Source organism: Eriocheir sinensis, chromosome 68 (assembly GCF_024679095.1).
Source record: "Eriocheir sinensis breed Jianghai 21 chromosome 68, ASM2467909v1, whole genome shotgun sequence".
Lineage (NCBI taxonomy): Eukaryota > Metazoa > Arthropoda > Malacostraca > Decapoda > Varunidae > Eriocheir > Eriocheir sinensis.
In genome coordinates this window covers 3835304-3860156 of record NC_066576.1, presented here as the reverse complement: position 1 = coordinate 3860156, position 24853 = coordinate 3835304, and the positions used below count along the sequence as shown (strand labels likewise).

At 45.6% G+C, this 24853-nt stretch overlaps 1 protein-coding gene and 3 long non-coding RNA genes across 40 annotated transcripts in view; 2 read left to right on the top strand and 2 right to left on the bottom strand.

The window, feature by feature from the left end:
- The window catches only part of LOC126988149 (peptidyl-glycine alpha-amidating monooxygenase B-like), an 81669-nt gene that overhangs the window by 47607 nt on the left and 9209 nt on the right, over nucleotides 1–24853 (top strand). For 4 of the 11 annotated variants that reach the window (XM_050845994.1, XM_050845991.1, XM_050845995.1 and 1 more), the window contains exons 2-16: nucleotides 3775–4008; nucleotides 4823–4977; nucleotides 6856–7068; nucleotides 8390–8457; nucleotides 8698–8825; nucleotides 10509–10659; nucleotides 11242–11435; nucleotides 12544–12585; nucleotides 13453–13534; nucleotides 16931–17041; nucleotides 21626–21787; nucleotides 21905–22142; nucleotides 23193–23324; nucleotides 23842–24014; nucleotides 24169–24375. In XM_050845994.1, coding sequence (XP_050701951.1) covers nucleotides 3817–4008; nucleotides 4823–4977; nucleotides 6856–7068; nucleotides 8390–8457; nucleotides 8698–8825; nucleotides 10509–10659; nucleotides 11242–11435; nucleotides 12544–12585; nucleotides 13453–13534; nucleotides 16931–17041; nucleotides 21626–21787; nucleotides 21905–22142; nucleotides 23193–23324; nucleotides 23842–24014; nucleotides 24169–24375 — 2248 coding nt within the window. In that variant the 5' untranslated portion in view covers nucleotides 3775–3816. Of the gene's footprint in view, nucleotides 1–2018; nucleotides 2161–3774; nucleotides 4009–4822; nucleotides 4978–6855; nucleotides 7069–8389; nucleotides 8458–8697; nucleotides 8826–10508; nucleotides 10660–11241; nucleotides 11436–12543; nucleotides 12586–13452; nucleotides 13535–16930; nucleotides 17042–21625; nucleotides 21788–21904; nucleotides 22143–23192; nucleotides 23325–23841; nucleotides 24015–24168; nucleotides 24376–24853 lie in introns of those variants that run through there. The other 7 variants (XR_007741631.1, XR_007741630.1, XM_050845993.1 and 4 more) reach the window with 5 other exon arrangements.
- On the bottom strand, nucleotides 13543–16970 carry LOC126988155 (uncharacterized). Of its 25 annotated transcripts, none has more exons than XR_007741669.1 (6): nucleotides 16838–16970; nucleotides 16188–16621; nucleotides 15651–15864; nucleotides 15328–15545; nucleotides 14254–15111; nucleotides 13543–13851 (listed from the first exon to the last, which is right to left on the bottom strand). It is a non-coding gene; the product is annotated as an uncharacterized LOC126988155 (long non-coding RNA). The 25 variants fall into 25 exon arrangements; XR_007741651.1 differs by having other exon boundaries at nucleotides 16188–16728; nucleotides 16838–16966; XR_007741660.1 differs by having other exon boundaries at nucleotides 16729–16862.
- Nucleotides 17048–18835, bottom strand: LOC126988157 (uncharacterized). Of its 2 annotated transcripts, none has more exons than XR_007741673.1 (3): nucleotides 18706–18835; nucleotides 18386–18625; nucleotides 17048–17505 (listed from the first exon to the last, which is right to left on the bottom strand). It is a non-coding gene; the product is annotated as an uncharacterized LOC126988157 (long non-coding RNA). The 2 variants fall into 2 exon arrangements; XR_007741672.1 differs by lacking the exon at nucleotides 18706–18835 and having other exon boundaries at nucleotides 18386–18465; nucleotides 18546–18663.
- LOC126988158 (uncharacterized) lies at nucleotides 17669–19348 on the top strand. Of its 2 annotated transcripts, XR_007741674.1 has the most exons (5): nucleotides 17669–17810; nucleotides 17891–18050; nucleotides 18131–18290; nucleotides 18371–18770; nucleotides 18851–19348. It is a non-coding gene; the product is annotated as an uncharacterized LOC126988158 (long non-coding RNA). The 2 variants fall into 2 exon arrangements; XR_007741675.1 differs by lacking the exon at nucleotides 17891–18050 and having other exon boundaries at nucleotides 18211–18290; nucleotides 18851–19346.

Genomic DNA, 24853 nt, shown 5'->3' with positions numbered 1-24853 from the left:
TACCCACGAAGCTTATATACACACACAACCGCTACCCTATTTTAAGACTTCATTATTTATCCACGTATTTTCATGGTCTCCCCTCGCCTCCCTCCCCCGCCCCGCCTGTACCCACAAAGCTTATATACACACACAACCGCTACCCTATTTTAAGACTTCATTATCTCTTCTCGTATTTTCATGGTCTCCCCTCGCCTCCCTCCCCCGCCTGTACCCACAAAGCTTATATACACACACAACCGCTACCCTATTTTAAGACTTCGTTATCTCTTCTCGTATTTTCATGGTCTCCCCTCGCCTCCCTCCCCCGCCTGTACCCACGAAGCTTATATACACACACAACCGCTACCCTATTTTAAGACTTCATTATTTATCCACGTTCTTTCATGGTCTCCCCTCGCCTCCCTCCCCCGCCTGTACCCACAAAGCTTATATACACACACAACCGCTACCCTATTTTAAGACTTCATTATTTATCCACGTACTTTCATGGTCGTCCCCTCGCCTCCCTCCCCCGCCTGTACCCACAAAGCTCATATCCACGCACAGTCACGCTGGAAAAGTATACCTCATAAACAGCTTAAGCTTAGCCACTGATATTACTTTTTTCAACGGAAAGCTTCATTTTCGCATTTCTTTACATTAACTTCACATATTTTTTTTTTTTACAACAAAGGAGACAGCTCAAGGGCACTTAAAAAAAGGAAACAATAATAAAAAAAGCCCGCTACTCGCTGCTCCTAAAAAGAATCCAAAGAGGTGGCCGAAAGAGGGGTCAATTTCGGGAGGAGAGGTGTCCCTGTCCGTCCCTGTCCGCCCCTGTCCGCCCCTGTCCGCCAAGCCCCATAACACACCCTAGGACGTGACGTGAGTATATTTCTCGCGTCCCTGTCCGTCCCTGTCCGTCCCTGTCCGCCAAGCCCCATAACACACCCTAGGACGTGACGTGAGTATATTTCTCGCGTCCCTGTCCGTCCCTGTCCGTCCCTGTCCGCCAAGCCCCATAACACACCCTAGGACGTGACTTTGGTATATTTTCAACTCCATCATTTTTTTTCTCTATTCTGTATCATCTCCCCAATTCTATTTTATTTTTCCTTTTTTTTCACTTTTCTCCTTTTTATCTTCCTTCTTTTCCTCCTCTTCCTCCCCCAGTATGAGTACAGGGACAGGGGTGGGTGGAACGATTTGCAGAATGCGGGCGGAGAGGAGGAAAGGGGTGAGCGGGGTAGAAAGTGGGTGGGTTGGCTGACGGGCGTATAAGGCAGGGAAAGGCTAGGCTACGGGCGGAAAGGAGGTGAGGAGGTGGGCGGGGTGGCAGGTGGGTGGGTTGGCTGGCGGGCGGGAGGTGTTGATCGATATCCTAAGAGGCTCAGGCCACAACAGACTCCCTCGGAACACCTGGCGGGGCGCTGAAGACGGTACTATTGCCAGGCCCCGGGAACGATAGGGTTACCGTTGACCGTTACCGTTGTACCGTTGATGAGATTTCAGGCCCCGCTCCACTGTTAGCCTCAGTAATAATCCTCGATATCCACTTACTCACAACGCCGGGGTGAGTGAGTGAGTCTTAATTGGTTTCATGGATAGCCTACTGATGTCCTTTTAATAAAGCTTGGGGTTAGGTCGGACGCTTCCACCCCTTTTATCTAATGAGTGTTATTTTAGGTTCACGGTACAGAGGAAGGGTCCAACTACCACCAGGGTCATAAACTCGACTTCTTTTCTTCTTCTTCTTTCTTTCTTTCTTTTCTTCTTTTCTTCCTCTTTCACTAATCGCCCCTACACTACTACCACTACCATCTCGGAACCACTAAAGTCATCCACATCTCTTCAGTAACAATAAAAATGTGTCTGGGAGTTATCTGTCCACTATCTCAAATGGAAGTGAAAAAATTGCAACGTGTCATCTGTCTCCACTCGACACTGACAAAAGACGGAGATAAAAGCGATACAGTGGTGCCAACTAGGTCTGATAAAGCCACGAGTCGTCACCAAGGAGTCTTACATAGCAGAGGACTGTATCAGTTTACCCAGGCAGCCAAGGAGAGCAGTCGGGTCCTACTGAGTGATTCTTTAGGTTCGCGGTACAGAAGGGGCAAACTATACCAGCAGAAGGGTCTTAAAACTACCTCTGGAAATGCTCATCAGAACTCCTACGTAAGCTTTGTCGAATGTGTGTGTGTGTGTGTGTGTGGGTGAGTGGGTGGGTGAATGTTGAAGAATGTGCCCAATGTAAACTCCGGGGATGTCACTGTCGCCCTCTACATAATAAACGTTCCGCTAAACTCCTACGTAAGCCTTGTCATATGTGTGTGTGTTTGGGTGCCTGAATGTTGAAGAATGTGGCCAACGTAGACTCCGTGTTTGTCGCTGGCGTAGTCACACTTGCTGGTCTGTTGGCTAGCTCTTGTTGTCAAACGTTTTGGCGCTCTCGTGTTGCGTACGTGGATGTGAAAAACGTTGCTGCTGGAGAAGAAGAGAGATTAAAAAAAGGAAAGTGAATGGAAATGACGATTCTACGTGAGGAGAACGAAATGAAAAAGGAAATTGAATGAAGCAATCTTTCAAGACGAGCAAAAAAAATTAAAAAAAGGAATATGAATGAAAATAACGATGCCATCACAGGAGAAAAGAAGAAAAAGGGAAAATGAATGAAAATAACGATCTTTCAAGACGAGAAAAAAGAAAGAAAAAAGGAAAATGAATGAAAATAACGATCTTTCAAGACGAGAAAAAGAAAGAAAAATGGAAAATGAATGAAAATAACGATCTTTCAAGACGAGAAAAAGAAAGAAAAATGGAAAATGAATGAAAATAACGATCTTTCAAGACGAGAAAAAAAGGAAAAAGGAAAATGAATGAATATAACGATCTTTCAAGACGAGAAAAAAAAAGGGAAAATGAATGAAAATAACGATCTTTCAAGACGAGAAAAAAAAAAAAATGGAAAATAAATGAAAATAACGATCTTTCAAGACGAGAAAAAAAAGAAAAATGGGAAAATAAATGAAAATAACGATCTTTCAAGACGAGAAAAAAAAGAAAAATGGAAAATAAATGAAAATAACGATCTTTCAAGACGAGAAAAAAAAGAAAAAGGGAAAATGAATGAAAATAACGATCTTTCAAGACGAGAAAAAAAGGAAAAAGGAAAATGAATGAAAATAACAGGCCTCTTGTAGTGGTGGGGTTCTTGAAGGCCTCTTGTGTAGGCCTAGTGGATGTTTTACAAGGCTTAGCTCTGCCACATGGACGGGAAAACACCATTGCGAGCCTGAGTTAACTTGTCTTCCCTGTGAGCTTTGAGAGTATAGTATTTACGAGGACCTGAAGAAGTTACGGAAAAGCTCTCGAAGACGTTGAGATCTGCATGGTCTTCTGTGTAATGTATCAAGACACCTCCACCCGAAATTGACCTCTTTTTTGGCCAGTCTTTGTTTTTGTCTGTTATGGGAGCGGCGAGTAGCGGGCCTATTTTTTATTTTTTTTTTTTTGCGTGTGTGGGTGGGGGGGAGGGGGCACTCTGTTTGTTGCCCCTTTGAACCGTTTCCTTTGTTGTAAAATAAAATCTGATTTCTATTTATATACTTAGGAGAGCATTGATTGAGTGATTGATAGTTTATTGTTGCATTTATTTTCTTTTTTATGTATATTTCTTGTTCTCTTGTTTACTTGCAACAATAAACTCAATCAATCACTCAATCTTGTCTACTGTAAAAACACCCTGCACCATTCATCTGCAGACCCTTGAGCCTTGTTGTTCCCCCGCAGGTGTTAAGAGTGAGGTCCCAGCACGAGGCTCCGAGCAGCAGCATGACGAGCGTGCGTGCCCCGTGTGTGCTGGCCGTGCTGGGCGTGGCGCTGGCCGCGGCGCTGCCCCGGGCCGCGGCGCACTCCTTCACCCGCCGCGGGGAGCCCTCCGCCCCCGCCGCCGCCAACACCCTCGTCACCAAGGCAGAGACATACTTCAGGAACTTCACCATGCCGGGGATCACGCCCAAGGAGGTGAGGCGACCGACACTATACTTTATACATACATTATACGCATTCATTATACATACATTATACGCATTCATTATACATACATTATACACAGTCATTATACGCATTCATTATACATACATTATACGCAGTCATTATACATACATTATACGCAGTCATTATACATACATTATACACAGTCATTATACATACATTATACACAGTCATTATACATACATTATACACAGTCATTATACATACATTATACACAGTCATTATACATACATTATACACAGTCATTATACATACATTATACACAGTCATTATACATACATTATACACAGTCATTATACATACATTATACGCATTCATTATTCATACATTATACACATTCATTATATATACATTTTACATATATTATACATTATACATTGAACATACATTTATACATATATTATACATTATACATTGAACATACTTTTATACATATATTATACATTATACATATATTTTACACATATACTACACATGGTTCATTACACATACAATATACATTCCACATTATACATTACACATTAAACATACATTATACATATATTGCACATCATTATACATTATTCATATATTATACTACATTTATTATACATTAAGCACAACGGTTGGGTTCCTTAACTTATATGCAAGGATGAGAGAGAGAGAGAGAGAGAGAGAGAGAGAGAGAGAGAGAGAGAGAGAGAGAGAGAGAGAGAGGATGAAGAAAAAAGAAAAAAATATATATAGAAATAAACCCAATATATCAATACTAACCCCCCTCCGTCTACTTGTCTCTCCCCCGCAGGACGAGGCATACCTGTGCACGGCCCAGCGCCTTAACGAGTCGGTGGAGGAGTGGGTGATGAGGTTTGACCCGCTGGCCTCGGCGAACCGGGCTCACCACATGCTGCTCTTCGGGTGCTCAGACGTCAGGGCAGGACACACCGAGGGGGAGGTCTGGTAAGTAAGGCTCTGAGGCACTCATATAGGTATCATGGAGGTACAGGTAACTCTCGATTTACGAGGGTATTGTGTCCTTGAAGAGGTCGCGTAAATCAAAAACAGTGTAAATCAAACAAGAGGTTGGTTTGTACCTTTATTGCCTACTGTATCACTCTGACTCCTCTCCCGCTCGTGGTTCCTCCTCTGGCTGCCCTTCCCCTCGTGGTGGCACAGCAGCGAGGGTGTTGTTGTTGTTGAGTAGCATGGCAGCGTGGGTACTGTATTGTTGTTCAAGTGGCGCGCGGGAAGGACTGAGCTCAGCTGTGTGGCCGCGGCGCCGGTGTGAGTCCAGTTGCGTGAGACATCTGGTGGCCACTCCATAAAATATCGCGTATAAGTGAAAAAAAAACATGTAAATTAAACACTTATTTGGATTTTGGACCCCGCGTTATTTCAAAAACGCGTAAACCAAACTTGTGTAAATCGAGAGTTACCTGTATGTGTGTGTGCAGAAATTGACCTCTGTTTTGACCTCTCTTTTGACCTTTCTTTTGGGCTCTTGTTCCATTTTTTCTTTTGTTGGAGCAGCGCCTGGTTGGGTGTCTTGCAAATACAGTCATCCCTCAAATAGTACAGTTTCCAATAGCTCGGTGTCGGTTTTATGTGGATTTTCTAAGAAGATTTTTTCAGGGTTTTTAAATTTCCCAACAAGCAGGAAATTTAAAAATCCTTCAAGATCTTCCATGACAATCCATTTAAAACCGAAACCGAACTATTGAAAACTGTACTATTTGAGGGATGACTACTTTGTTTTAGCGCCTCCCTTGAGCTGCATCCCTTAGCATAAGAATCGATAAGTTAAGTTAATAAAAAATGCTGTCTCTTATTAGTACTTGAAATTTTGGGTACTTATCATGCTTCTTATCTTCTCATTCCAAGTATTTCTATTGCTATTTCTGTGTACCATTAAGAAGTATTCCCTATCTAACTTTTTCTAATGATCTAAATCACAATGCTGTCTTATGCGTCTGCTGCGATTGGCACGGATTTTGCCTTCACTGGTAGCCTGGTAACATACATTCCCAGGTCTTTCTCTGCCTCTGTGGTGGATAGTGGAGTGTTTCCCATGTGGTATTGGTATGCTGGATATCCCTTCACTGGTAGCCTGGTAACACATACTCCCAGGTCTTTCTCTGCCTCTGTGGTGGATAGTGGAGTGTTTCCCATGTGGTATTGGTGTGCTGGATATCCCTTCACTGGTAGCCTGGTAACATACACTCCCAGGTCTTTCTCAGCCTCTGTGGTGGATAGTGGAGTGTTTCCCATGTGGTATTGGTGTGCTGGATATCCCTTCACTGGTAGCCTGGTAACATACACTCCCAGGTCTTTCTCTGCCTCTGTGATGGATAGTGGAGTGTTTCCCATGTGGTATTGGTGTGCTGGATATCCCTTCACTGGTAGCCTGGTAACATACACTCCCAGGTCTTTCTCTGCCTCTGTGATGGATAGTGGAGTGTTTCCCATGTGGTATTGGTGTGCTGGATATCCCTTCACTGGTAGCCTGGTAACATACACTCCCAGGTCTTTCTGTGCCTCTGTGGTGGATAGTGGAGTGTTTCCCATGTGGTATTGGTGTGCTGGATATCCCTTCACTGGTAGCCTGGTAACATACACTCCCAGGTCTTTCTCTGCCTCAGTGGTGGATAGTGGAGTGTTTCCCATGTGGTATTGGTGTGCTGGGTATCCCCTCCCAAGGTGCAGGACTTTACATTTTTCCTCATTGAATTGTAGCAGCCACTTTTTGTTCCACTCCTGTAGCTTGGTGATGTCTTCTTGTAGGAAATCCACAGCCAAGAGTTTCCTTTCTTAATTTTTTCTGTGTTGTGTTGTGTGCAGGGACTGTGGGCACCATGGTGTGTGTGAGGGGAGCCGCATCATGTACGCCTGGGCCAAGAACGCGCCCACCACCAGCCTGCCGCCCAACGTTGGCTTCAGGATCGGCGGGCAGACGGGCATCCGCTTCCTGACGCTGCAGATACACTACGCCAAGGCTCTTCCTGAAGGCGTCCTGGACCACTCCGGCCTGCAGATGGAACTCACGCACCAGCAGTAAGAGAATTAAAACCGTCTATGTTCGTCTCTCTGTCCTCTGCTGTCCTTTCTCTGTATTTCCTATGTCTGTATTTCTCTCTGCTTTCCTTCATCTGTATTTCCTCCTGCCTATGACTTGAACACTGCCCTCCTTCATCTGTAAAACTCCTTCATAGTATCTTGCTGCCATAGAGGAAAACTTAAACTCCCCTCCTTCATCTGTATTTCCTCCTGCCTATGACTTGAACACTGCCCTCCTTCATCTGTAAAACTCCTTCATAGTATCTTGCTGCCATAGAGGAAAACTTAAACTCCCCTCCTTCATCTGTATTTCCTCCTGCCTATGACTTGAACACTGCCCTCCTTCGCCTGTAAAACTCCTTCATAGTATCTTGCTGCCATAGAGGAAAACTTAAACTCCCCTCCTTCATCTGTATTTCCTCCTGCCTATGACTTGAACACTGCCCTCCTTCGCCTGTATGTCCTCAGTATTTCCTCCTGCCTGTAACATATGTTGAGGGAGACTGACCATGTTGGGTTAGTAACAGTAGCAGGGTCATGGTGCTGTATGGAAGGAAGGCCAGTCTCTCCCCCTTTTCGAGCCCCTGTATTCCCTGTCGCTCGATCCCTTCCCCCTTCCCTTGTCTCCCCTGCTCCCCCTGTCAGTCTCCCCAGTGTCCCCTTTCCTCCCCCTGTACCTCCCTTAATTCTCCCTTCCCTGTGTGCCCTGGCTCCCCCATCTCTCCCCCTGTCAGTCTCCCTTCCCTTGTCTCCCTTGCTCCCCCTGTCAGTCTCCCTTCCCTTGTCTCCCCTGCTCCCCCTGTCAGTCTCCCCAGTGTCCCCTTTCCTCCCCCTGTAGCTCCCTTAATCCTCCCTTCCCTGTGTCCCCTGGCTCCCACATCTCTCCCCCTGTCAGTCTCCCTTCCCTTGTCTCCCTTGCTCCCCCTGTCAGTCTCCCCAGTGTCCCCTTTCCCCCCCCTGTAGCTCCCTTAATTATCCCTTCCCTGTGTGCCCTGGCTCCCACATCTCTCCCCCTGTCAGTCTCCCTTCCCTTCCCCTGCTCCCCCTGTCACCCCCTCTCCTTCTTACACTGTTATTTCTTACACAGGCAAAAATATAAGGGTGGAATTCCCCTCCTATAGACAGACTGACCATGTTGGATTTAGTATCAGTATGAGTGTACCCCCTTCTGACACTATTCCTTACCACAGATACATTCAAGAAGAGGTTGGATAAATTCATGGATAGTGAGGTAAGGTGGGGTTAGGCTTACAGGAGCTGCCTTGTATAGACCTACCGGCCTCTTGCAGACTCCTTACGTTCTTATGTTCTCCCGCAGGCAAAAGTACAAGGCCGGGATTTACCTCCTGGCAGCCGGCAACACCGTCATCCCCCCGCACGCGCCAAGTGAGTGTTGCTGTGTTGTTCTGCTCTCTGTGTTTTGTTTTGTGTGTTGTTTTGAGTTCTTTCTTTTCCGTGATTTGTTCAGGATTTAAGTAGTAGTAGTAGTAGTAGTAGTAGTAGTAGGAGTAGGAGGAGGAGGAGGAGGAGAAGGAGGCGTCCCTAAAATAGTAATATCCATGTAAAATTAAAAAATAAATCATTAGTGTAGATTTTAATTTTTTTTCTCCGTTTCCTTCCTTCCAGAGACACACGCCGACATGAACTGCCTGCTGAAGGAGACCAATGAGCCCCAGGACATCCACCTCTTTGCCTACCGCGTCCACGCCCACGTCCTCGGCACCGTCATCACCGGCTACCTCTTCGACACCACGGTGAGGCCATGGTCATATTGCTGCTCCATCACTGCGTATTTTGATCTCAAAACCCTGATCAGTTTCTCAGATGCGTCCACCTCTCACATAACCAATTTCCCAAGGCCAAAAAGAATATCAGTCAGGTTCTAATGAGTGTGTTTTAGGTTCACGGTACAGAGGAAGGGTCACACTACCTCCAGGGTCATAAAACTACCCCTGGAAATGCTTCAGACCCTTAGATATCTTACACATAACATATTTCCAAAGATCAAAAAGAATATCAGTCAGAGTGTGTTTTAGGTTCACGGTACAGAGGAAGGGTCACACTACCTCCAGGGTCATAAAACTACCCCTGGAAATGCTTCAGACCCTTAGATATCACACATAACATATTTCCCAAGCCCAAAAAGAATATCAGTCAGGGTCTAATGAGTGTGTTTTAGGTTCACGGTACAGAGGAAGGGTCACACTACCTCCAGGGTCATAAAACTACCCCTGGAAATGCTTCAGACCCTTAGATATCTTACACATAACATATTTCCTAAGATCAAAAAGAATATCAGTCAGAGTGTGTTTTAGGTTCACGGTACAGAGGAAGGGTCACACTACCTCCAGGGTCATAAAACTACCCCTGGAAATGCTTCAGACCCTTAGATATCTCACACATAACATATTTCCAAAGACCAAAAAGAATATCAGTCAGGTTCTAATGAGTGTGTTTTAGGTTCACGGTACAGAGGAAGGGTCACACTACCACCAGGGTCATAAAACAACCCCTGGAAATGCTTCAGACCCTTAGATATCTCACACATAACATATTTCCAAAGATCAGAAAGAATATCAGTCAGGTTCTAATGAGTGTTTCTTTAGGTTCATGGTACAGAGGAAGGGTCACACTACCTCCAGGGTCATAAAACTACCCCTGGAAATGCTTCAGACCCTTAGATATCACACATAACATATTTCCCAAGCCCAAAAAGAATATCAGTCAGTTTCTAATGAGTGTGTTTTAGGTTCACAGTACAGAGGAAGGGTCACACTACCTCCAGGGTCATAAAACTACCCCTGGAAATGCTTCAGACCCTTAGATATCACACATAACATATTTCCAAAGACCAAAAAGGAGAAGGGAGATTACCATACATGCTTTTATCTCTATCTCTCTATCTATCTCTGTTTCTATGCCATAAGAACTTGACCTGACCTGACCTGTAGCCTCGAGAATTACCCAGAGTGTTTGAAGTGTTTGATAATGCAGAGAGAGAGAGAGAGAGAGAGAGAGAGAGAGAGAGAGAGAGAGAGAGAGAGAGAGAGAGAGAAAGAGAGAGAGAGAGAGAGATATACTTCTGTCTACCAATCTCTATCTCTCTACCTATCTCTGTTTCTATGCCATAAGAACCTGACCTGACCTGACCTGTAGCCTCTAGAATTACCCAGAGTGTTTGAAGTGTTTAAAAAAGCAGAGAGAGAGAAAGAGATATACTTCTGTCTCCATCTCTCTACCTATCTCTGTTTCTATGCCATAAGAACTTGACCTGACCTGACCTGTAGCCTCTAGAATTGGTCATAGTGAAAGCCGAAAGCATTTAAGAATACAAAAAGAGAGAGAAAAAGCTACATAAGTCTGTGTTACTCCTACCTATGCTTCTGTACTTTATCTACTATGTGTCTATCTCCATCTATCTCTATCTGCCCCCTCAGAGGAATGAATACACGGAGATAGCAAAGGGCAACCCACACTGGCCCCAGGCGTTCTACCCCATGAACACCACCTACTTGGCTAAGACCTCAGACATCATCCACGCCCGCTGCACCTGGGACTCCACCACCCGCAACAGGATGACCATGATAGGTGTGTGTTTCTCTCATTGTATTTACTTAGTTGTAGTATAGCAGGTCTGAGCTACACTTGTATGGTCCTGTCTCCGTGTCCATAATGTCCAGCTTTTTCTTAACCTGTCCGCTGCGATCGTCAGGGAAAGGAAAGGAAAGGGAAGGGAAGGGAAGAGAAGGGAAGGGAAGGGAAGGGAAGGGAAGGGGAGAGAAGGGAAGGGAAGGGAAGGGAAGGGAAGGGAAGGGAAGGGAGAGGAGAGATGGGGAAAGGAAAGGAAAGGAAAGGAGAGGAGAGGAGAGGAGAGGAGAGGAGAGGAGAGGAGAGGAGAGAAAAGAAAAGAAAAGAAAAGGAAAGGAAAGGAAAGGAAAGGAGAGGAGAGGAGAGGAGAGGAGAGAAAAGGAAAGGAAAAGAAAGGAAAGGGAAGGGAAGGGAAGGAAATGAAAGGCAAGGCAAGGCAAGGCAAGGCAAGGCAGGGCAGGGCAGGGCAGTGTAGGGCAAGCCAAGCCAAGCCAAGCTAAGCCAACATATATACTAACACACACTTACCCAACCTATCTACCTTGCCCCACCTCTCTCTACCCCCATTCTTCCCCCCCACAGGCAGCACCGCTAAGGACGAGATGTGCAACCTCTACCTCATGTACTTCACCGACCGGGAGGCGGGCTCGGAGTTTGGCATGTGCGGCATCGAAACCTACCAGATCATCACCAAGAACCTCCCCCCGGACAGCGACGTGCCCCTGCCCCCCAACCCCCTGCTGGAGGAACACGCCCAGGGGGAAAACAAGCACAAGGTAAAGGGCTGAAGCTTGTATTTCTAACATCAGCGTCTCGATTTGCCTGTTTGAAAAGGCTCGTAGAAGTTGCTCGGATTTCCACGGAGTGCTTTGTTACGCTGGTGATAGTTTTACAGGACTTCTTCGCCTTGAATAGAGAAGGGTTTTATTTTCATTTTTTTCAGTAACGGCAGAAATATACCCTGATTTAGCCCTTTATCATTTTCCCCTCTCTCCTTTTTTTGTATAGCTTTTTCCTATCTCAACGTGCTGTCCAAGTTCCTGATGCAGGAGTTAACCAGTGTCTTTATGCTTTCACCTCACTCCCCGCTAAACTCCTGGAGAGCCAACATTCATCTGTGTCTCCTTATGCTGTCCAAGTTTCTAATGCAAGAGTTAACCAGTGTCTCCATGCGTTAATCCATGGAGTGTTTTGTGATCCTTTACATGACCTCACCTGCATTCATTCTCCTTGGCAGGGTAAAAGTCATTGATCAGTAGGTTAGTTAACAGAGTATAGGTTGAAAACTAGTGTAGAGATTATTGGTAGTTAGGTAAAGAGCTTAGATGTATTAGGTCAAGTCCATTGATTCAAGTACCTGTGGGATGACAAAGTATTTATTATTAGTGAGATCCAGGAAAAGACATCAAGGGAAACTAAATGATTGATATAGAACTGTATTTTTAAACGTATTAGTGCCTCCGTACGCCTGTTTGAAAAGACTCTTGTGGAAGTTTCTAATGCAAGAGTTAACCAGTGTCTTTATGCTTTCACCTCACTCCCCGCTAAACTCCTGGAGAGCCAACATTCATCTGTGTCTCCTATGCTGTCCAAGTTTCTGATGCAAGAGTTAACCAGTGTCTTTATGCTTTCACCTCACTCCCCGCTAAACTCCTGGAGAGCCAACATTCATCTGTGTCTCCTATGCTGTCCAAGTTTCTAATGCAAGAGTTAACGTCCATGCTTTCACCTCACTCCCCACTAAACTCCTGGAGAGCCAACATTCATCTGTGTCTCCTTATGCTGTCCAGGTTTCTAATGCAAGAGTTACGTCCATGCTTTCACCTCACTCCCCGCTAAACTCCTGAGCAGCTTTCATTCATCTGTTTTTCCTCCCTCCCAAAGGTTAAAGGTCAAGAGGGGAGTAGCAAGGCACCGTCCACCAAGGTAACTCTCGCACCATTTCCTTCTGTCTGTCTATCTGTGTCTGTTCCTCACCATTTCTTCTGTCCGTCATTTTAGTAGGTAGTGTTAGAGGCATGCTTTCACTATAGTATGTCTCCTTCCCTCACCCTAGAAAAAGTATCTCAGCTTACCCGGACTTATGATAAAAACACGCTTGGTTATCATTTTCCAACTTTTAATTTATTTTTTTATTTATTTTTTTACCACAAAGGAGGCAGCTCAAGGGCACAAAAAAAGGAAACAATAATAAAAAAAAAGCCCGCTACTCGCTGCTCCTAAAAAGAATCCAAGGAGGTGGCCGAGTAGCGTCAGAGGCTTGCTTTTTACAATTATTTCCCCCCTCGGCCTCCTTCCCTTACCCTAGAGAAAGTATCGCAGCTTACCCGGACTTCTTACGATAAAAACATACTTGGTTGTCATTTTCTGTCCCTCGTTTTATTAGGAGTAGTGTCAGAGGCATGCTTTTTACAATTATTTCCCCCCTCGGCCTCCTTCCCTTACCCTAGAGAAAGTATCGCAGCTTACCCGGACTTCTTACGATAAAAACATACTTGGTTGTCATTTTCTGTCCCTCGTTTTATTAGGAGTAGTGTCAGAGGCATGCTTTTTATTACTTATTTCCCCCCTTGACCTTCTTCCCTTACCCCAGAAAAAGTATCGCAGCTTACCCGGACTTCTTACGATAAAAACACGCTTGGTTGTTATTTTCCGCCTTTTTATTAGGAGTAGCATTAGAGGCATTCTTTTTACAATTATTTCCCCCCTTGACCTTCTTCCCTTACCCCAGAAAAAGTATCACAGCTTACCCGGACTTCTTACGATAAAAACACGCTTGGTCATTATTTCCAGGAGAAGGCGTTCACCTACTCCGTGCCCGGCGACCAGGAAATCAAGCTTGAGAAGAAGGGACACCCACACCACTTCCTGCAAAGTAAGTCTCAGAGGGCAATGTTTGACTCTAACTATAAGGGACTAAGGTAGCAATGTGGGTTCCAGGGTATTTGGGTGGCTAAAACTACTGGATATGCCCCAAACTCCTGTGGTAGCCTTGTCAAATATATGAACTTTGGCGGCTAAAACTACTCCTGGATATGCCCCAAACTCCTACGGTAGCCTTGTCAAATATATGAACTTTGGCGGCTAAAACTACTCCTGGATATGCCCCAAACTCCTACGGTAGCCTTGTCAAATATGTGAACTTGGGGGGCTAAAACTACTCCTGGATATGCCCCAAGCTCCTACGGTAGCCTTGTCAAATATGTGAACTTGGGGGGCTAAAACTACTCCTGGATATGCCCCAAGCTCCTATGGTAGCCTTGTCAAATATATGAACTTTGGTGGCTAAAACTACTCCTGGATATGCCCCAAACTCCTACGGTAACCTTGTCAAATATGTGAACTTTAGCGGCCAAAACTACTCCTGGATATGCCCCAAACTCCTACGGTAGCCTTGTCAAATATGTGAACTTTAGCGGCCAAAACTACTCCTGGATATGCCCCAAACTCCTACGGTAGCCTTGTCAAATATGTGAACTTGGGGGGCTAAAACTACTCCTGGATATGCCCCAAACTCCTACGGTAGCCTTGTCAAATATGTGAACTTTGGCGGCTAAAACTACTCCTGGATATGCCCCAAACTCCTACGGTAACCTTGTCAAATATGTGAACTTTGGCGGCTAAAACTACTCCTGGATATGCCCCAAACTCCTACGGTAACCTTGTCAAATATGTGAACTTTGGCGGCTAAAACTACTCCTGGATATGCCCCAAACTCCTACGGTAGCCTTGTCAAATATGTGAACTTTAGCGGCCAAAACTACTCCTGGATATGCCCCAAACTCCTATGATAGCCTTGTCAAATATGTGAACTTTGGGGGCTAAAACTACTCCTGGATATGCCCCAAACTCCTACGATAGCCTTGTCAAATATGCGAACTTTGGCGGCTAAAACTACCCCTGGATATGCCCCAAACTCCTACGGTAGCCTTGTCAAATATGTGAACTTTGGCGGCTAAAACTACTCCTGGATATGCCCCAAGCTCCTACGGTAGCCTTGTCAAATATGTGAACTTTGGCGGCTAAAACTACCCCTGGATATGCCTCAAGCTCCTACGATAGCCTTGTCAAATGTGTGAACTTTGGCGGCTAAAACTACTCCTGGATATGCCCCAAACTCCTACGGTAGCCTTATGGTTTATTGTTGACTAACTAAACAGCGACTTCCACCACAATATGACAGAGGATGAGTGAACCTGGACACCACTTTCTCGGCAGATGATCACGCTCCGAGCAGGCTATTTACCGGCTTCTGACCCATAACTGTTGCCAAGAAGCACCAATAATTGACCATTTTAACGGTGACTATATCTGAAACCAGTTATTGGGGTGAGGAGACAATTGTGGGGTTGGAAATCAGCAAGCATGAGAGGCTAAGCACGACTGTCTGGCAACGCTGGATCAGGCACATCACAGCTTGGGTAGAAACAGTCAGCTTCTACACGAGATCACCTTTGACAAATATGTACAATACGACATGACATAAATTAACGAAACCGACTCTTTAATCAGAAACATCATAGCCTTTGGAGAAACAGTCAGCTTCTACACGAGATCACCTTTGACAAATATGTACAGTACGACATGACATAAAATAACAAAACTGCGACTCTTTAATCAGACACATCACAGCTTGGGTAGAAACAGTCAACTTCTACACGAGATCACCTTTGACAAATATGTACAATACGACATGACATAAAATAACAAAACTGCGACTCTTTAATCAGACACATCACAGCTTGGGTAGAAACAGTCAACTTCTACACAAGATCACCTTTGACAAATATGTACAATACGACATGACATAAATTAACAAAACTGCGACTCTTTAATCAGACACATCATAGCCTTTGGAGAAACAGTCAACTTCTACACAAGATCACCTTTGGCAAATATGTACAATACGACATGACAAATTAACGAAACCGACTCTTTAATCAGACACATCAGAGCCTTTAGAGAAACAGTCAGCTTCTACACGAGATCACCTTTGACAAATATGTACAATACGACATGACATAAATTAACGAAACCAACTCTTTAATCAGACACATCATAGCCTTTGGAGAAACAGTCAACTTCTACACGAGATCACCTTTGACAAATATGTACAATACGACATGACATAAATTAACGAAACCAACTCTTTAATCAGACACATCATAGTCTTCGGAGAAACAGTCAGCTTCTACACGAGATCACCTTTGACAAATATGTACAATACGACATGACATAAATTAACGAAACCGACTCTTTAATCAGAAACATCATAGCCTTTGGAGAAACAGTCAGCTTCTACACGAGATCACCTTTGACAAATATGTACAATACGACATGACATAAATTAACGAAACCAACTCTTTAATCAGACACATTACAGCTTGGGTAGAAACAGTCAGCTTCTACACGAGATCACCTTTGACAAATATGTACAATACGACATGACATAAATTAACAAAACTGCGACTCTTTAATCAGACACATCATAGCCTTTGGAGAAACAGTCAGCTTCTACACGACATCACCTTTGACAAATATGTACAATACGACATGACATAAAATAACAAAACTGCGACTCTTTAATCAGACACATCAGAGCCTTTGGAGACACAGTCAGCTTCTACACGACATCACCTTTGACAAATATGTACAATACGACATGACATAAATTAACGAAACCAACTCTTTAATCAGACACATCATAGCCTTTGGAGAAACAGTCAACTTCTACACGAGATCACCTTTGACAAATATGTACAATACGACATGACATAAATTAACAAAACTGCGACTCTTTAATCAGACACATCATAGCCTTTGGAGAAACAGTCAACTTCTACACAAGATCACCTTTGACAAATATGTACAATACGACATGACATAAATTAACAAAACTGCGACTCTTTAATCAGACACATCATAGCCTTTGGAGAAACAGTCAGCTTCTACACGAGATCACCTTTGACAAATATGTACAATACGACATGACATAAATTAACAAAACCAACTCTTTAATCAGACACATCATAGTCTTTGGAGAAACAGTCAGCTTCTACACGAGATCACCTTTGACAAATATGTACAATACGACATGACATAAAATAACAAAACTGCGACTCTTTAATCAGACACATCATAGCCCTTGGAGACACAGTCAGCTTCTACACGACATCACCTTTGACAAATATGTACAATACGACATGACATAAATTAACAAAGCACTGACTTTCACCCCAAGACAACAACCCAAACACCACTTTCTCGGCAGATTACGAGAATTCCTATGACGATTACATTGATGAATACCGCAAGCATTCCAGACAACAGCAGCTGCCTCTGGGCCTGGAACCGGTGCGCATAAGTGACGCGGGTTATAGAGGTAGGCAGCGAGACACTCCTGGATGTTACCCGCGCCTGTTACTACTTCAATTTGGCATGTCGATGTTGTCTGCTTGATGTTGTATGAGTGAGCTGGCAGGGCTGTGTTTAAAGGGTGGTTTGGTTGGGGGTTAGCTCTGTATACCTTCTCCAAATAGCTCTGGGCTCTGTATTCTGGCAGGGCTGTGTTTAAAGAGTGATTTGGTGAAGGTTAGCTCTGTATACCTTCTCCAAATAGCTCTGGGCTCTGTATTCTGGCAGGGCTGTGTTTAAAGAGTGATTTGGTGAAGGTTAGCTCTGTATACCTTCTCCAAATAGCTCTGGGCTCTGTATTCTGGCAGGGCTGTGTCTAGAAGCTGATTTGGTGAAGGTTAGCTCTGTATACCTTCTCCAAATAGCTCTGGGCTCTGTATTCTGGCAGGGCTGTGTCTAGAAGCTGATTTGGTGAAGGTTAGCTCTGTATACCTTCTCCAAATAGCTCTGGGCTCTGTATCCTGGCAGGGCTGTGTCTAGAAGATGATTTGGTGAAGGTTAGCTCTGTATACCTTCTCCAAATAGCTCTGGGCTCTGTATTCTGGCAGGGCTGTGTCTAGAAGATGATTTGGTGAAGGTTAGCTCTGTATACCTTCTCCAAATAGCTCTGGGCTCTGTATTCTGGCAGGGCTGTGTCTAGAAGCTGATTTGGTGAAGGTTAGCTCTGTATACCTTCTCCAAATAGCTCTGGGCTCTGTATTCTGGCAGGGCTGTGTCTAGAAGCTGATTTGGTGAAGGTTAGCTCTATATACCTTCTCCAAATAGCTCTGGGCTCTGTATTCTGGCAGGGCTGTGTATAAACGCTGATTTGGTGAAGGTTAGCTCTGTATACCTTCTCCAAATAGCTCTGGGCTCTGTATTCTGGCAGGGCTGTGTTTAAAGACTGATTTGGTGAAGGTTAGCTCTGTATACCTTCTCCAAATAGCTCTGGCCTCTGTTTTCTGGCAGGGCTGTGTTTAAAGAGTGATTTGGTGAAGGTTAGCTCTGCACAACCTCTCCAAATAGCTCTGGGCTCTGTATTCTGGCAGGGCTGTGTCTAGAAGCTGATTTGGTGAAGGTTAGCTCTGTATACCTTCTCCAAATAGCTCTGGGCTCTGTATTCTGGCAGGGCTGTGTTTAAAGAGTGATTTGGTGAAGGTTAGCTCTGTATACCTTCTCCAAATAGCTCTGGGCTCTGTATTCTGGCAGGGCTGTGTTTAAAGAGTGATTTGGTGAAGGTTAGCTCTATATACCTTCTCCAAATAGCTCTGGGCTCTGTATCCTGGCAGGGCTGTGTCTAGAAGATGATTTGGTGAAGGTTAGCTCTGTATACCTTCTCCAAATAGCTCTGGGCTCTGTATTCTGGCAGGGCTGTGTCTAGAAGCTGATTTGGTGAAGGTTAGCTCTGTATACCTTCTCCAAATAGCTCTGGGCTCTGTATTCTGGCAGGGCTGTGTTTAAAGACTGATTTGGTGAAGGTTAGCTCTGTATACCTTCTCCAAATAGCTCTGGGCTCTGTATTCTGGCAGGGCTGTGTCTAGAAGCTGATTTGGTGAAGGTTAGCTCTGTATACCTTCTCCAAATAGCTCTGGGCTCTGTATTCTGGCAGGGCTGTGTCTAGAGATTGATTTGGTGAAGGTTAGCTCTGTATACCTTCTCCAAATAGCTCTGGGCTCTGTATTCTGGCAGGGCTGTGTCTAGAAGCTGATTTGGTGAAGGTTAGCTCTGTATACCTTCTCCAAATAGCTCTGGGCTCTGTTTTCTGGCAGGGCTGTGTTTAAAGAGTGATTTGGTGAAGGTTAGCACTGCACAACCTCTCCAAATGACTGTGGACTATTTCTGAGTGGTCTAGACTTGCCGGCCCACTTACTGTAGCCTCATTTTAGTCTGTAGTTTGTTGTTTTAGCTTCGTTATGTTGATCCACAATGAAGTTTTATCATGTTCTAGTTTATGTTGATTCTGATATAGTCATAGTTTGATATTTTGTTGCTTCAGTGAATTATTTTGCCTCTTTTTCCCTCAACAAGCCAGAATTTTACTTCCTTTCCCTCCCCTGGGTAATCACTGTGTTCAGAGCCTCACTGACGCCACTGTTCTCTAATGGTGCCTCCGTGGTGTAGTGGTTAGCGTGCCTGGTTACAAATCATGTGCCCAGGTTCAGCCCAGGCAGTCAGTGTGCACCCCACCAGCTGTTCATCCTTTCCTTTCCTTTCCTTTCCTTTCCTTTCCTTTCCTTTCCTTTCCTCTCCTTTCCTTTCCTTTCCTCTCCTTTCCTTTCCTTTCCTCTCCTTTCCTTTCCTTTCCTTTCCTTTCCTTTCCTTTCCTTCCCTTTCCTTTCCTTTCCTTTCCTTTCCTTCCCTTTCCTTCCCTTCCCTTTCCTTTCCTTTCCTTCCCTTTCCTTTCCTTTCCTTCCCTTCCCTTCCCTTCCCTTTCCTTCCCTTCCCTTTCCGTCCCTTCCCTTCCCTTGCCTTCCTTCCTTTCCCTTCCTTTCCCTTCCTTCCCTTCCTTTCCCTTCCTTCCCTTTCCTTCCCTTCCCTTTCCTTCCCTTCCTTTCCCTTCCTTTCCCTTTCCTTCCTTCTCTTCAATTCCTTTCCTTCCCTTCCCTTCCCTTCCTTTTCCTTCCCTTCCCTTTCCTTCCCTTCCCTTTCCCTTCCTTTCCTTCCCTTTCCTTCCCTTCCCTTTCCATTCCTTTCCTTCCCTTACCTTTCCTTCCCTTCCCTTTCCTTCCTTTTCCTTCCCTTTCCTTTCCCTACCTTCCCTTCCCTTCCCTTCCCCTTCCTTTCCTTTCCTTTCCTTCCCTTCCCTTTCCTTTCCTTCCTTCCTTCCTTTCCTTTTTTCTTTCTTTCCTTCCTTCCTTTCCTTTCCTATCCTTTCCTTCCTTCCTTTCTTCCTTCCTTCCTTTCCTTTCCTTTCCTTCCCTTTCCTTTTTTCCTTCCTTTCCTTTCCTTTCCTTCCCTTTCCTTTCCTTCCCTTTCCTTTCCTTCCCTTTCCTTTCCTTTCCTTCCCTTCCTTTCCCTTCCTTTCCTTCCCTTCCCTTCCTTTCCTTCCCTTCCCTTCCTTTCCTTCCCTTCCCTTTCCTTTCCTTTCCTTCCCTTCCCTTCCCTTTCCTTCCCTTTCCTTCCCTTCGTTTCCTTTCCTTCCCTTCCCTTCACTTTCCTTTCCTTCCCTTTCCTTCCCCTCCGTTTCCTTTCCTTCCCTCTCCTTCCCTTCCCTTCCCTTCCCTCTCCTTCCCTTCCCTTCCCTTCCCTTCCCTTCCCTTCCCTCTCCTTCCCTTCCCTTCCCTTTCCTTCTCTTCCCTTCCCTTCCCTTCCCTTCCCTTCCCTTTCCTTCTCTTCCCTTCCCTTTCCTTCTCTTCCCTTCCCTTCCCTTCCAGGCTGGTTGATAAATGGGTACCTGGGGAAGGGAAGGTAAACTGTGGCGACCCTGATGTCCCGCTGCCCTGTGTCCCGGGTGACGGGTTCTCAGCCCACACAGGTCAGCACCAGGTCATGCACAGCTCAGCAGCTCTGCCACAACATTTTCGTTTTATTTTACATATTTCATTCCTATGCACGTGAGAGTATGCATACCATGGCTGCGTCTTTGTCACTAAAACCTTGATAGTGTTGCCAGCTCAGTGTTGTGATGTTTTCTTTACTGCACGGCACCAGACATTTTGGCCCGGCACAGCGGCATTGTGGCCGACTGTTTCTTTCATTGTGTAACAGTAATATATAGTCATTCACTCACTGTATGGAGTATGGAATGCAAGTGAGTGAATGACTATACATTAGACCATTACAGTTGTCACGCAACACTCATGGCTTGATCTCAAAGGTAGAGCCTCTCCTTACTGGTAGAGATAGTACATTGAAGGCACCAGCCATCCTGTGTTTAGAGTGTTTGAAGAAGCTTTCATTATATTCATGTGTATGCAGAAAATACATGGAGGTTTTGTGAATAAATTACCAAAGATGAACTGCCCAGTCAAGGGAGACCAGGAGACGCTTTCGTAACCCTTGCCTTGCTGATTGACTGTTTGATAGTTTATTGTTGCAAGTAAAACAACAAAGGAGAAGGGAGGAGCATGCCACCCCTTTGTGACACTCATGTTGACGGCACTCGGTCTCCCAAACCTCACACACGAGCGCTGCGTTTGGCTGTGTGTGTGTGTGTGTGTGTGTGTGTGTGTGTGTGTGTGTGTGTGTGTGTGTGTGTGTGTGTGTGTGTGTGTGTTGCTGCTGCCCTGACCCTCATCTGTGTGTTTCTGTCATGCTGTATAGAAGTTTTGTACAGCCTGTTTTAGCCTGTGTGACCCCAGTATTTTTCCTTCACCTCCTATGTGTCTTCAAGTCAGTCACCAAACATCAAGAAGTTAGTAGATTTTTAAACGTGTTGTGAGTGGTAGAGCAGATAAAGGGACAGATGGTTAACTGGTTTCCCGGAGCTGCCATGTGTAGGCCAACTCACTTCTCATGGTAGAGCAGATAAAGGGGAGCTGCCATGTTTAGGCCATACTCATATCCTTGCGTCTTGTATATACCAACAACAAAGCCTAACGCCCTCCCTCCTTACCCTTCCTCCTCCCCCCAGACAACACCAGATACCAGTCAAAGCCCAGCGGTTACGACTACGAGGATGCCACGAACTACCCCCAGCCCCAGCAGATCCTCCAGCGCTACAAGGGCCCGGCAGACACCCCCCAGCCGGCGCTCCTGGAGGTGCCGCGGGAAGGGAAGCAGCTCAAGATATCAGGTGAGAGCCTTGGCCTGGCCCTAAGTGTTCCGTCCAGCTTCATAATATCAACTACCATACTCTAATTTACCATGCAAGGAGGTCAGCATCAATCTCTATGCCTCTCCCTCCGTCCAGCCTTCCGCACCCTCGCCAGCTGGGGCCAGAAGGAGGTGCCGTACGGACAGGTGGTGGCAGTGGCCCTCGACTCAGACGGTGACGTGGTTGTGTTTCACCGCGGGGAGCATGCGTGGGATGGCTCAACCTTCACTGCCGGCAATGTGCTCAGGAACAAGAAGGACGTCATCACCCAGCCAACGCTCCTGCACCTCAAGAAGGACACCGGGGAGATCCTGCACAAATGGGGAGAGAACTTGTACGTGTGATGGCCTGGGGTGTAGCTCAGTGGGTGGGGTGTTTCAGGTGGGTGGGGTGAGCCTTAAGGGGTGAATGTATAAATGGGGAGAGAACTTGTACATGTGACAGCCTGGGGTATAGCTCATTGGGTGGGGTGAGCCTTAGGGGGTGAATGTAAAAATGGGGAGAGAACTTGTACGTGTGACAGCCTGGGGTGTAGCTCATTGGGTGGGGTGAGCCTTAAGGGGTGAATGTAAAAATGGGGAGAGAACTTGTACGTGTGATGGCCTGGGGTGTAGCTCATTGGGTGGGGTGAGCCTTAAGGGGTGAATGTAAAAATGGGGAGAACTTGTATGTGTGACAGCCTGGGGTGTAGCTAATTGGGTGGGGTGAGCCTTAAGGGGTGAATGTAAAAATGGGGAGATAACTTGTATGTGTGACAGCCTGGGGTGTAGCTAATTGGGTGGGGTGGAGGTCCCAATTTGTACGCACTATTTCAGCTATACAGTACTTCATTTGTTTTATATCAGATAGTAATTCGAGCAAACTGGACAGCTTCATATCAAGTTTTGTTATGGATATTTTCGGCATAGATTTTTCCTTTGTAAATCTTGCACACTCCTCTAATATCTCATTGGCAGACAAGCTTCTTCACATCAAGTTTTGTTACGGATATTTTCGGTATAGATTTGTCAGCTCCAAACCTTGCCCATGCCTCTATTATCTCATTGGCAGACAAGCTTCTTCACATCAAGTTTTGTTATGGATATTTTCGGTATAGATTTGTCAGCTCCAAACCTTGCCCATGCCTCTAATATCTCATTGGCAGACAAGCTTCTTCACATCAAGTTTTGTTACGGATATTTCTGGTACATATTTCATAGGTGTAACTTCTTGGTCTACAGTTTTTTCATGCCCTCATTCTGGATATTTTTTGGTTAATAAATTTGTCAGTGCTAAACATTGCTCACTCCCCTCACATCATTGGCAGACAAGCTTCTTCATGCCTAGTTTTAGTGTGGGTTTTCTGGTATATATATCATGGCACTAACGTCTCCTTGCCTCACAGCTTCTTCATGCCCCACGGCCTCACGCTGGACAAGGACAACAACATCTGGGTGACGGACGTTGGACTCCACCAAGTCTTCAAGTTCCCTGCCGGCTATGGGGACGGCAAACCCCTTCTTACCCTCGGCACAAGGTGAGGGCATAGCACGGTAGACATTCTGGGCGGTCATATGGATCTTTAACCCGTCCGCTGTGATTGGCACGGATTTGGCCTTCACTGGTAGCCTGGTAACATACACTCCCAGGTCTCTCTCTGCCTCTGTGGCGGATAGTGGAGTGTTTCCCATGTGGTATTGGTGTGCTGGATATCCCTTCACTGGTAGCCTGGTAACATACACTCCCAGGTCTTTCCCTGCCTCTGTGGTGGATGGTGGAGTGTTTCCCATGTGGTATTGGTGTGCTGGATATCCCTTCACTGGTAGCCTGGTAATATACACTCCCAGGTCTTTCTCTGCCTCTGTGGTGGATAGTGTAGTGTTTCCCATGTGGTATTGGTGTGCTGGATATCCCCTCCCAAGGTGCAGGACTTTACATTTTCCTTCATTGCATTGTAGCAGCCACTTTTTGCTCCATTCCTGTAGCTTGGTGATGTCTTCTTGTAGGAAATCCACAGTCAAGGGTTTAATGGAATATTTCACCGTCTCCTGCAGGTTCCAGCCCGGCAGCGACAACACACACTTCTGCAAGCCTACGGGGGTGGCGGTGATGAGCAGCGGGGAGTTCTTTGTGTCCGATGGCTATTGCAACGCGCGGGTCATCAAGTACTCAGCCGATGGGAAGATACTCCTCCAGTTTGGCAAGCCTATGCCGCAGAACTTTTTGGGTGAGGGAGAAAGTTTCGGCCGTTCGTTGATGTTGAAACCTCTTAGTATTGACGTTCTAATTCTTCTTCTTATTATTATTATTATTATTTTTATTTTATTTATTTGTAATTTATTTTTTTCCGATTATTTATTCCTTTCCCTCTCCATCGCCAGGCCTGAGGAGCAGCTCGCCGGCGCCCACCACCTTCAACATCCCCCACGCCCTCACGCTGGCCGACCACGAGGGCGAGGTGTGCGTGGCGGACCGCGAGAACGGCCGCATACAGTGCTTCACCACAGCCCTCGGGAAGTTCGCACGACAGTTCAAGTTTGACGCATGGGGGAACCGACTCTTCTCCATGTCCTACACCCCCGCCTCAGGTAAGGGAAGGGAAGGGAAGGGAAGGGAAGGGATGGGATGGGATGGAAGGGAAGGGAAAGACTAGGAGAGAGCTGTGTTCAAGATTTAGTATATATATTAAGTGGTAAGGGAAGGGAAAGGAAGAGAAGGGAAGGAAAAGGTAGGGAAGGGAAGGGAAGGGAAGAGAAGGGAAGTGGAGTATGTTCTATTGATCCAGTGGGAAGGGAAGGGAAGGGAAAGTAAGGGAAGGGAAGGGAAGGAAAACGTAGGGAAGGGAAGGGAAGGGAAAGGAAGGGAAGAGAAGGGAAGTGCAGTCTGTTCTATTGATCCAGTGGTAAGGGAAGGGAAGGGAAGGGAAAGTAAGGGAAGGGAAGGGAAGGAAATATAAAGGAAGGGAAGGGAAAGTAAGGGAAGGGAAGGGAAAGTAAGGGAAGGGAAGGGAAGAGAAGGGAAGTGCAGTCTGTTCTATTGATCCAGTGGGAAGGGAAGGGAAGGGAA